This window comes from Cyclospora cayetanensis, unplaced genomic scaffold, assembly GCF_002999335.1.
Source record: "Cyclospora cayetanensis isolate NF1_C8 unplaced genomic scaffold, CcayRef3 CcayRef3_contig_33, whole genome shotgun sequence".
Taxonomy (NCBI): domain Eukaryota; phylum Apicomplexa; class Conoidasida; order Eucoccidiorida; family Eimeriidae; genus Cyclospora; species Cyclospora cayetanensis.
The window spans coordinates 208884-220096 of NW_020312292.1; the positions used below are offsets into that span (position 1 = coordinate 208884).

The 11213-nt window shown below is 54.7% G+C and overlaps 3 protein-coding genes across 3 annotated transcripts; 2 read left to right on the forward strand and 1 right to left on the reverse strand.

Moving 5' to 3' along the window:
* Positions 1-197: 197 nt before the first annotated feature.
* LOC34619079 (splicing factor U2af large subunit B) lies at positions 198-4044 on the forward strand. The gene is made up of 4 exons (XM_026333962.1): positions 198-516; positions 1797-2126; positions 2175-2915; positions 3713-4044. The coding sequence occupies exons 1-4, from the start codon at positions 198-200 to the stop codon at positions 4042-4044; spliced, it is 1722 nt and encodes a 573-aa protein (XP_026189747.1).
* Positions 4045-6269: 2225 nt separating this feature from the next.
* Positions 6270-8769, forward strand: LOC34619080 (molybdate-anion transporter). Its single transcript, XM_026333963.1, has 3 exons — positions 6270-6654; positions 7028-7487; positions 8637-8769. Exons 1-3 carry the CDS (start codon positions 6270-6272, stop codon positions 8767-8769), a joined length of 978 nt encoding a protein of 325 aa, XP_026189748.1.
* Positions 8770-9970: 1201 nt separating this feature from the next.
* On the reverse strand, positions 9971-10901 carry LOC34619081 (adenylyl cyclase-associated protein). The gene is made up of 3 exons (XM_026333973.1): positions 10878-10901; positions 10542-10637; positions 9971-10354 (listed from the first exon to the last, which is right to left on the reverse strand). The coding sequence occupies exons 1-3, from the start codon at positions 10899-10901 to the stop codon at positions 9971-9973; spliced, it is 504 nt and encodes a 167-aa protein (XP_026189758.1).
* Between the last annotated feature and the right edge of the window lie 312 nt (positions 10902-11213).

The window sequence follows — 11213 nt, forward strand, 5'->3', positions numbered from 1 at the left end:
AAGGGTCTGGAAAGGGGGCCACCCCTTTCAGGGCCTTCGCACGCGGGGGCCTCTCCGGTATAGGGGGCCCTTTGCGTTGCGCCACGCCGGTGTAGGTGGGAGTACCTGTATGCATGTGTATCTGTGGGTTGTAGGGGTGTGTCTGTATGTGCATGCATGAATCTGTATGTATGTGTATGTGTCTGCGGGAACAACCGATGCGCAAAGAAGGAGGGAGAAGGACGGGGAAAACGCGCTGGGGAGGCTGTCTGTCGCGGATTCTGGAAAGGAGACTGGTTTGGGGCAGAGGGTTGTGGAATGGCTTTAGGAACCTGTGTAGGACAGGGGGAACGCGGAGAGATTTGAAGGGAAGAAGGGCATGCAAAGGCGATGCTGCTTGGCGTGCCGCAGGCTGCGGTGGTTTCGATGGTGATTCGGTTAGGCAGGTACCTTGTTTTTCTCTGCTTGTGGGGGCTTCTGCGTGCAAAGGCTTTCAGGAAGGCAGAAGAAAAACGGAAGACGGGATGTCGAGAGTTGGTGAGTAGTAGGGGGGCTTCTGGGCACGAAGGAGCGATATGAAGTGGTGGGGTGGGAGGGGGGTGTTTATATATCTGTGGCTTCTGGGGGGTCTGTCTGTCTGTCTGCCTGTCTGCCTGTCTATGTCTGTGTGTCTATGTCTGTGTAGCATGGGACTGCTGCTACTGGTTGCAGTATGTTTTTTGTGTGGAAGGAGGGTGGCGACGTGCGCCGCCTGTGTGTGTGCAGTAGCAGGAACGCACGTCGAAATACGGGCCCGTGTGCCCGCTAGAAAGCCCCCCTTCTCCCTCCTTTCCTTTAAATGTTATTTTAAGGTTTTTTTAAAGAGTTTTAAAGCGCTTATTTTACCCGCGGACAGGCGGGATTTCGCTAGATTTCACCGGCAAGTCGGCGGCTGCTGCTGTCTTCCCAGCAGCGTCATCATCCCATCCGTTCAAGAGGGCGTGGGTGCTGCTGCACGGCAGTGGAGGGTAAGTGTGTATATGCAGGCCTGCCCTTTGGGGGCTGCACGAATATTGATGCTTTCGCAGCGGGAAATCGAGACTTTTATGACTGAATATCTTTGTTTTCTTGTTTCTTTTTTCCCGGTAGGAGGTTTTAAAGGATTGCTTCATTATTTCCTTGCGCACGCGCAAGCAGGGGGGGGCTCCTCTCCCCTCCCGCACTCGAATGTCCGCCCCGCATGTCCCGGCCGCCACTGCTGCTGCTGCCACTGCTGCTGCCACTGTTGCCACTGTTGCTGTTGCCGTCTCTCTCTCTCTCTCCCCTGCTTCCTCAAAAGACGTGTGCTTCGTCTTCGGATTATTTGTTGCAGGAACTGCATTACGCCGCCTCCGCCTCTTCCCGCTGCTGCTGCAGCAGCAGCCTGCTCCACTTGCCCACCGGACCGCCACGGGCCCCCCTTCGGCCCCCCCTTCCCCTTCTCTCTCCCCTCCAGGTATTTCAGGAGGCCCCTGTGTAGAGGTGCGTCTGCCCTGTGTGGCACTTTGTGCACTCGGGACACGGCTGCCGTACCGCGTGTCGCCTCGTGCAGCGGCGGGGGCCCCAGTCCAGCAGCAGCCGGTAGAGGAGCCTCCCAACACTTGCAGCGCGAAGTGCGAGAGAAAGCAGCCCTCCACCGTCTGCTGCTGCCGAAGCGTCTTCTGCATCGGCGACTTTTTCCTGCGTGCTTGAAGCGGAGGGCTGCCGGCGTGCGAGGGGCTCCTGCGCGTTCGCCGCAAGGCCTTCTATAGGATGCACAGGGACGGGGAACGGGGGGGGGGGTGGTTATCGAGGAGGAGGATCGTCGGGGGGCCCTGCAGCGAACGGTCGTGGCGGGGGCCCTTGGCGAGGCGGCGAGGGGCCCCCCCCCGCTTCCTCTCCGTACCCGTACGACCGCGAGCGAGAGGGTGGTAGTGCCTATCGCGAGGGGGGGTATCGCGGGGGTGGCGGAGAGCGTAGGGACGGCCGCGACTTCCGCGGAGGCGGGGGGGGGGGCCCAGGCCATCACAGGGGGAGCAGAGGAGGAGGGGGGGGCCCCTATGACCGCCCCGGCGAACCGCACCGACAGCGCGACAGCTACCGTGACCGGGAAGGAGGAGGAGGCCCCTATCGCGACTACCGACGAGATCGCGGAGATCGGGGGCCCCCTGCCCCCTCCCCCGCCTCCGCGGGGGGAGGGGGAGGAGGGGGCCCAGGGGGCCCCTACGACAGGCGGCGCTCACGCTCGGGCTCTCGCGGAGGCGGTGGTGGCAGCGGCCGCTCTCCGCACGCAACGGCACCGCGCAAACGCCTTAACAGAGACATCAGCACGAGTCGGGAACGCTCACGCAGCAGAGAGAGACGCCGCAGAAGGCAGCAGGCGGAGTGTATCCGGAGGGCGGGGGGGTTCCAGAAGCTTGCAGACAGTGAAGGTCACGAGCCGATCAGACTTTTCTGGGATGGCTTTCAGTGGGTAGCGAAGGCGACGGGCGCTTTGGGGCCCCAGCAACTCGACGCAGCTGCCATGAACAGCACTCGGAAGCTGAGACGTCTGTACTTTGGGAACTTGCCCCTCCATCTGGGGCTCACCGAGCAAGTTTTCCAGCAGATGGTGTGGGAGGAAATGAAGCTGCGAGGCTTCTGTTCGAATCCGAGCGTGAACCCGGTGCTCTACGTGTGGTTCGCAAAGGACAAGGGCAACTACGGATTCGTCGAGTTCAGCTCCGTCGAGGAAACAGAACGAGCTCTCACCATGGACGGCATGCTCTGCCTAGGCATCCCCCTCAAAGTCTCGAGACCTAACGACTACACCACCACCTCTTCAGCGCAAACGCAGGCTATGAGCGTCATGGGGCAGCAGGCAGCAGCGATTCTTATGGGGGGCGCTGCGGCAGCGGGGGCCCCCCCACCCCCTGGTCCTCCTCCAGGCCCTCCTCCTGGTAAGCAGGAAGGCATACGCATAGCTGCTTTGAGTTGCAGAAAATCTTTTCTTGCCACACACACACACACACACCCTCCAAGGCGCGCGCTCTACCCTTTATGTCTCAAGTATTCAAAAAAATCTACCCATTCCAGTGTCTAGACACAGAGAGAGAGAGCGAGATCGGTAGATAGATACTTCTACACACGGTGTGCGTGCGCGAGTCTTTCTCCGTTCTTTGAATGCTGCCCCTCCGCATCCGCAATGCCAACTGTGAGACAGGGATACATGTTTCCTGCTGTCATGTTAGCAGCGGCGGCCTCTCCGTGCTGTCCATAGCGTACTCAGATGCCCTCTAAAGGGCTTCCTTTTAGCCCCTATGCAGTTGTTGCACGCTGTGCGTATCTTTGTCTTTGCCGTGGCAGTGCACTTGGCGCTAGGATTTTTTTACCCTATAAGCGCGCATGGCTATGATTACCGATCCTCAGTTCAAAATGGCATCTTCGTGCTTCCCCTTGCCTGCCCCGATAGGAGGCGTACAATAATACGCTCTTCTACCTGTATTATCAAAGCATTTTGATGCCTACTATCTCCACATACATATTTATATGTATATGTGCAGTTTCCTCGCCAGGCACTGGATCGATCTATACATGCAATACCCGTCCGCCCCATGGCGTGTTGTCTGCATGCTCGTGTTCATAAACCTCACAGGATGCGGCGTGTTGTATGCTGGCGTGTGTGTGGATTGACGCCCCGACGCGTGGTTTTCCAGTTTTGCCTTGTTTGTGTGCCTCGCTTCTGTCGCGCTTACAGGCACCTCTCGGTACATGCGGATCATTCAAGTTGTCGAGACGGCGAAAATATCCTCGGAAGAGGACTACGAAGACATCTTCGAGGACGTCAAGGAAGGCTGCAGTAAATTCGGAGACATAACGAAGGGGGTTATTGTGACGCCCCAAAACAGAGGCAGCACTCCCTATCTTTTGTGCGACGTTTTGCTAGAGTTTGCCACTGAGGCCGCTTGCGATGCATGCATCAGCAACATGGGAACTCGAAAGTACGAGGGGAAGCAGATTACTGCGATTCGGATCGATCAAGAAGAGGCAGAGACTTTCGCAATCCCCCTGATGCGCGGTCATAAGTAGAGGCGAGCAGCCCTACTCAAGAGCTCGTCCTCCCCTCCCCCGTTTCTTCCTGCCTTCTGCTCCTTTTCCCCATGAGGGGCTTCTCTGTAAGGGGAGGGGGGGGCGAGACACCCTGCCTCTCTGTCACCCCTTTGATCCGATCGCTCGATCTGCTCTTTCGCTGTTCCCCATTTCTGCACCCCCGTTTCACCACCCTTCCTTCCGAAAAGTTTGGACGGTGGAGAAAACATTCCTTGGGATGCCTCAAAAAACGTTTGACACTGCGCAGAGAGAGGGCGACTAGGGGGAGGGGGGGAAAGACACGGTGGGTTGACGGGAGAGAAAGGAGGGCATTGCTTTCATAGTTTTTTTTACGGCGCACCAGTGGGGGGGGAGGGGTGCAAAGGAACGCCGTTCAAAGGATTTGAATGCATAGAAGGGGAGGTTGAACGAGAAGGTCACTTCCTTTTGAATCATAAACCCTTACACATACGCCTTCGGCGTAGTTCTCGAGGCTCTTTCAGCCTCCCATCGCTAAGCGTCCTTTCTAGATTCTCGAGCAAACGAGATACGCAGGAGAGCGAGGGGGCAAGGTAGGGGAGTTCGTACTCGCTCCAGGGAATAGATATAAGGCAAAGAAAAATGCTGGCTTCTGCTTTGTGCCCAAGACGCTCCCCAAAAATCGGGGGGGGGAGGGGGGCGGAGTCTGTGTGTCGCCGATACGCCTGTCTCCCTCTCGCTCGTTCGCTCTCTGTGTGCAGTTGTTGTCTACATCCCCCTCACTGCCGTTGCCGGCTAGGATGCCGCGTGTGCCTTTTGTTCGACTGTCTCTCCCTCACTGTGGGTTGCAGCCTCCCGCGCTACTTTATAGTTCTCAGAACAAGCACAGGGTGTCCTCACTTGTCAAGTGCCATCGAGGGGCCCCCCTCCTCGCAGGCATTGGGGGCTGGAGAGGGCTTTTGCATGCGCTCGCTCAGCATTCCCTTGGTGATTTGGGTGCCCTCGAGGTGGCTTAGAGGAGCTGGTCACGAGTAGTCTCATTTCTCGAAGTACTTTAGCGTGCTCGGCAGTTTGTGTATAAATTCCTCAGGACCACGTGTCGCCAAGACCACATCCTGCATAAAATATTAGATGCTTTGGGGAGGGATGAGGGCAAGGGCGAGGGGGATTTGCAATCTTGCAGCGAAGAATTAGAGCGCCGCCCCTGTGGAAGGTAGCGCACGCTTTCTTCCCCGGTGCTCGCTTGGGGGTGGCTTGCGTAAATTCGCGCATGCTAGCAGATTCACTCATGGTGTTTATCGAGATTGAGTGGCATCACTCCGTCGTACTGCAAGTGGGCTGTGTCGAACTGACTGCTCATGGAGGTGTGCCGCCTTGCACGTATTCATTCATGCACGACCGTCCTGTTACAGGTGACGCAGCTAATGAGTCAGAACTTATTTCCCTTGCCAACTAGAAGCCATGCGTTTTCCTTCTGTCCTCCGAGGGAATAGTGCCCGCGAAGCCTGGAATATCGAAATGCCCTAAGCTTGCAGCAAGAGTAGCTCAACGCACGAAAGCTGGGCTGCCCAGCTTTCGTCATCAAGTTAGCAAGTCAATGATGCACAACATGATCAATCTTCCAAATGATGAAGGGAGAGGGAGCATCGCCCGCCGTCTGGGGGCCCCCTGGGGAGCGTCCCTGCCCCCTCCTGGGGCCCCTAAGAACGGAAGGAAGACTTCTGGTGTCTGCTCTGAATTCAAATATATAAAAGAGCTTTGTCGTGATACTGAGCGTGTGTTAAAGGTTTTAGCATCTTGAGGAGTTTCCGTTGCTTCTTTTCCCGACTTCACTCAGAAGCCTTCCCCCGCTCCCCGGATACCCTTAAGGGCCTTCATAGGACGCCTCTTTCCGCCCGCTCAGTGAATCAGGGTGACTTTAGCCCGCGTAATGCTCCGAAGCGCGCGGCTAGAAGTGAAGAAACCAGCAACAAGGGCTCCAAGCTACCAAATCACACAGCCATCTTCCAGGGAACTGCAGGCGACATAATCCTCTAAGCATGTATTTATGTCTGTATCCCTGGACGCATATGCCTATGTGTGTCCCTGAAGATATATTCATAGGTGGATCCCTAAAGCTGTGTGCATATGCGTATTTCTAAAGATGTATACTTGTGCTCATACTTGAAGGCGATCCTCGGAGCTCCAGACCCCCTCATTGACCCCTCCAGAATAACGACTCCGTTTAGGGCTTAGAGCTCATAGAAATGCCGCCTCCTGCTTCTTCCCCGTCTGCTTTCGCGTGGCGCTTCGTGTGGATCTATTTTTTGGCCCAGCTGTGCGAGTACCTTCAGGGCCCCTTCATGTTTGCGGCGTACAGACAGTACCACAGTCTTCCCCTCGAACGCGTAGGGCTCTTGTTCTTCACTTCAAGTCTTTCCAACGCACTCTCCGGGTGCCTGCTCGCGCCTCTGGGCGACGCGCATGACAGACGTCTGGGGTGTGTCTTCTTCTGCCTCCTGTCTGTTGCGGCTTGTGCCCTAACAAGGGCAGCGCTACCCTTCTCGTGGCTAATCCTCGGTCGGCTCCTTGGGGGCGGTGCGACGAACCTTCTAGAAACTTCTTTTGAGGCGCTTTTAATATGCGACTACCGCAAACGGGGACTTCCGCAGCGGCAGCTCGAAGCGACACTCGCAGCTGCAAGTGCAGCAGCAGGCGCTGCTGCCGTTGTTGCCGGGCTCAGCGCTGCTGCTGCAGCGCAATACGGCCCCACGGGGCCTTTTATTTTGGCAGAGGCGACGGGATGGTTGTGCCTCCTCTCCATCCTCCTCTCCTGGCGAGGTGTCTGTACACCCCAGACCCATGGCGAAGAGCCTGGCGCTACCGGTCAGCAAAACTCCCCATCAGGCCCTAAACGGTTCGACCCCTCTCCCTAGCTTCCCGTAGTCGGCCGCCTTTCGGAGCGCCTAAAGGAAGTCGGCTGCCTGCCCCCTCCCCTCTTCCCCCACCCGTTTCTGTGCCTCAGTGGTCCCCATGCATGCACTGTTGAGCGCTGCAGAGGAAGGCCTCCCTACAGAGAGACACCCCCGACAAGCGCCCAAAGAGGGCCTTACTTCGCCGAACCTCGCTTTCCAAGAAACGCGTCTTAGCGCTACCACGGAAGCAACTACCACAGCGAGGAGGGAGACGGTGGAGGGGCTTCTTCTTAAAGCCCCACAAGGGTCTCTTCCCTCTCCAGATCGCCCCCTTACCGCAGTATCCCCTCCTGAAGCCTTTCAGCACGCACTGCATCTATTTGCAAGCCAAAGCGAGGTGCGCCTCTGCGGCCTACTGCAAGTGGCTTTCGAGGCGCCCTTAGACCTTTTCGTGCTGCTATGGACCCCAGGCATTCCCCAGCAAATGAATCCTGGCATTGCCTTCGCCGCTCTCATGGGTGGACTCGCCACGGGATCTTACTTGTTTTGCCACGTAGGGAATGCCCTCCCGTTGTTGCTGGTGCTGCATGCGGGACGGCTTTCAAGGCGGCCACTGCTTTGACTACGCGCTGCTGAAAGCTGCTTAGCCCCCATTCCCTTTTTCCTGGTCCCAACCCGACTAAAAATGCGTGACTCTTTCCACACGGCCATGCACAACAGCCCCTGCACAGTTCATGAACGTAGTGGCCAGCCTTGTGTACATATATATATATATATGTATCTGTATATATGTATATATATATACATGTATATATACATATGTATGTATATATATACATATATATATATGTATGTATGTATATAGTCTCTCGCCACGCCCCTCCTGGTGCCACTACCTACTCTTCTCCTCCCCCCCCTCCCGCCTCACTCCTTGCCGCATATATCACGATGGGAGGGGCCATCTGCTCTTATTATTGCCACAGCCCTACAGACCATCTGGTGGTACTGGCTGCTCTTCCGATTCTTAGGGTCCTTCGTGTTTTGCTGGGGCTCTCAGGTGACGCGATACTTCCGCATGGAACTGTATTCTGTTATTGCCGTCGCTTTCCTCACGGGAGCAGCCTCCCTCCTCCTTTCGCTTGCATCCCCCACAGCAGCCCACCGATTCCTCGCGTATTTGGCATTTGAGGTCCGTCTACAGGGATATGTGGTCTGAGATTCGAAGGTAGCTGGATAAGGAGCTTGCAGTGGGGGGCTACAAGCGGTTACGCCCTAGGGTCTAGCGCTTTGTGCAGGTAGCCTTCTTGCATTCTTCCACCATGGGGATTTCGACACTTCCTGCACTTGGCCTTGTCGAAGGGTCTGCTTGCTGTCTGTCGTCGTAGGTGGTGGTTGGCGTGCTGTTTCCAGCTCTTGGAAGTCTGAGATCACGGCTCTTACCAGAGGCCTGCAGGGCATCCGCTACAAATCTGCCTCGGGTGTTCTTAAGCTTTGCATTTCTGGGCTTCCTGGCGTGCAAACCGACCCTCCACCCCAGCCAAATGATTTCTCTCAGCGCAGGCATCATGGTCCGACAAAAGTTCGACAGCGAAAATCCTAAATACTGCAGGCAGAAATGAAAGGCTTTGGCAGACCGGCTGAGGGGCTGTTAGCTGCGCGTTGCTCCCTGTCAATTAGTGCTTTTTGCGTGGTGTCCTTTTCGTTGGATTCTCGTTTCAGTCCTCGTGCATCGCCTTTCACATGTTGCGCTGGAGTTGCTCAGGCTGTCGGCAGCCTCTGCGCCTATTCCTTTGGCGGCACATCTTCCTCAGAGGAAGCAGCCACCAACAAAGCGGGGAGATCTACGTTTTAAACGCGCAGGATTTAAAGAGATCGAAAGGACCCGGACTCCCCGACAAGCTCGTACAGTGGTGTTCCCCATGCATCCCTGCCTCCCTTCATCGCGCTCTGTTTCCGCGTGCAGTCTTCGCTGCCTCTTCAGCCTTTTTTCAAAGGAGCAGAGCGTTTCCCCTCCGTACAACCTTTGTATCTTCATCTTTTTAACTTGTGGCAACGGAAACCCCCCATCGGACAGGCACCAAAGAAGGTCCGTCCGGAAATTTCGCTTGGGTACGCACTTCACATGTGTCTTCCTGTATATGTACTTTTCTGGCGGTGCACCTTTGCCTCACGCATGCATCACCTTGCACGCCTTCCCTCCTCCTGAGGGGCTGTGTAGTTTTTGTAGAGCTTGGGCTGCCAAGCCACGCACGTAGGGCACAGCGTGACTCAACACAAAAAAAGAAGCAAGGCATCAACTAGGGCCCACTCCTTCGCACCCTCCAGAAATCGTCTATCGTATCAGGACGAAGCGCCGAGCTTACAAAATAGCATGACAAAGACACTCACATTGCAAGAGGCTCTGAAGGGACTACATCGCACGCCCTTCGCCCTTTGGTGGTTCGACAAGAAAACACCCTTTCACGTCCTCTCCCCGCCCTCAGACGAGTCATCACCTAACTCTCTTCTCTGGTTTTCCGCCTGTTACTAGGGCCTCATGAACCAACTCTTTTTAACTCCGTGGGGATCGCATCACTTTATTTGGTGCCACATTCCGTGTTGCGGCACAAAGTTTTGAATGAAGCATACAGCTGCGTTCAAATATGAGGACAGACGCGGCTTCTGCAGACGCCAAGATGAACGTGCGAATGTGTTTAGGCTCGCAAACATTATTTCAACACCATGGAAGGCTCTCAGCAGACCGTAAGAGACTCTAAGGAAACAAATAATCGAACATCAAAAAGTTGCGGTTGGTCGTGTTACAAGGAAGGGTTGTGGCAACTGTTTTAGCCAGAAACCGCTTCAGTTGAACTCCCCCACAAGGAAATATCTAGAACAGAGTTGTAGCTAACGCTTTATTGATGAATGCTCGGTTTCGAAGGGCCTCAAGTTAGGAATGCATGCAAGCTGTTCCCGTTATAAGGTATCAAAATTCAGTGCCTAGGCGCCTTGTAAGAGTTAGTGTAACATGCAAATCGGTATTCAGTCTCGGTTTTAAATCCTTCTCGCAAAGGCTAACAGGAGTACAAGTCGGACACTCTGGTATGGAGCTTGCCATTAGTGTCCAGTTTATGGTGAAATTGTTCGGGAACAACAACCTCTACCCAGTCTCCCTCGTCACCCGGTTGTGGGTAGTTAAGATTCATTTCAGATGACTTGCTGGTGGTGATTTCCACGTTTTTGCTTTTCTCTGAAACGTAAATATCGACCTTTTGACTCTTGTCGATCGATATTGAAGGTACTGTGCCAGTCACCTGCAGTTTGACTTTCTGGCAGTTCACAATTTCAATAGTAGCGATCAGATTGCTCACGCATACTCGCATATTCTTGCAGGAATCCAAAATCACTGAGTTAACCTTCGGCTCAACTTGCAAAGCCAGGCCATCGCAGTCTCGCACCTACAGGCGCCATAAGCACACCACCAACAAAGCACGATGCGCAGCACAGAACAAACAAACTGCAGTACGGATGCAGACCTCAATACTTGCCTCGATTCTCTGCATGTAGTAAGGGACCGTTTTATCGTGAAATATCACGGCCGAATCCGTGCACATAGGATATGCAAACTGGTTACACGAGGCTAACCTGAATCTTGTGCTTCATCTGGGCGTCTTTTATCGTTTGAACACAGCCAGGATTCACAAAATTCTCCACGAGCCATGTGTCTCTTTCGAGCACAAGCTTGCCGGGTTGGACCCGTCCTACACAAGATTGACAAGAGGCAGACAGAGTGTTTACGAGAAAAGCATCGACAGAAACGCCTGCCTTGGGAATTCTAATTTCGCTGTGGACTTTGAACAATGGGACTGACGTGTGGACCACTGCCACTCAGCTAGATCTCCAATAGCAAGAATACTTCCGGGAGTCCAGCCCCGATATGCCAAACAGCATAATTTTACAGTGGGAAGCTGTTTAAAACGCCTTACCTCCACTTGCGCCACTCATCGTGAGGGAGCTAGCAGAGTCTTGACCTATCTGGCCACCGTGAAAACGGGCGTTAAAACAGAGACTTGGATGTAGATCCACTGGCTCACTTGAAATCAAGTTATATATCTTAAATTAAACAAGATCATCCATCGGTACTCAGTCAAGCCCGGCTGTTTAGCAGCTGATGACGCATCATCAGTGCGATGCATTCGACGAGACTGCAAGCTCCCGATGAAACGCAGTCGGAAGCCTACTGCGTGGTATGAAGATTCCTGAATATTCTCCCCTACATACGCAATTATTTCATATATCTGTAAGGAAAAGTGTAGT

Bases quoted from the DNA above. Each gene is read 5' to 3' on its own strand.
- LOC34619079 (XM_026333962.1), top strand. From the start codon at position 198: ATGCGCAAAGAAGGAGGGAGAAGGACGGGGAAAACGCGCTGGGGAGGC. The intron at 2,127-2,174 runs GCGGAGATCGGG...CCGCGGGGGGAG, and splicing joins TCGCGACTACCGACGAGATC to GGGGAGGAGGGGGCCCAGGG. The intron at 2,916-3,712 runs GTAAGCAGGAAG...TCGCGCTTACAG, and splicing joins TCCTCCAGGCCCTCCTCCTG to GCACCTCTCGGTACATGCGG.
- LOC34619080 (XM_026333963.1), top strand. From the start codon at position 6,270: ATGCCGCCTCCTGCTTCTTCCCCGTCTGCTTTCGCGTGGCGCTTCGTG. The intron at 6,655-7,027 runs GCAAACGGGGAC...TCTGTGCCTCAG, and splicing joins GCTTTTAATATGCGACTACC to TGGTCCCCATGCATGCACTG. The intron at 7,488-8,636 runs GTTGTTGCTGGT...TTCTCGTTTCAG, and splicing joins CACGTAGGGAATGCCCTCCC to TCCTCGTGCATCGCCTTTCA.
- LOC34619081 (XM_026333973.1), bottom strand. From the start codon at position 10,901: ATGAGTGGCGCAAGTGGAGGTAAG. The intron at 10,638-10,877 runs GCGTTTTAAACA...CAACCCGGCAAG, and splicing joins GTGGCGCAAGTGGAGGTAAG to CTTGTGCTCGAAAGAGACAC. The intron at 10,355-10,541 runs GTTAGCCTCGTG...TGGCGCCTGTAG, and splicing joins AGATGAAGCACAAGATTCAG to GTGCGAGACTGCGATGGCCT.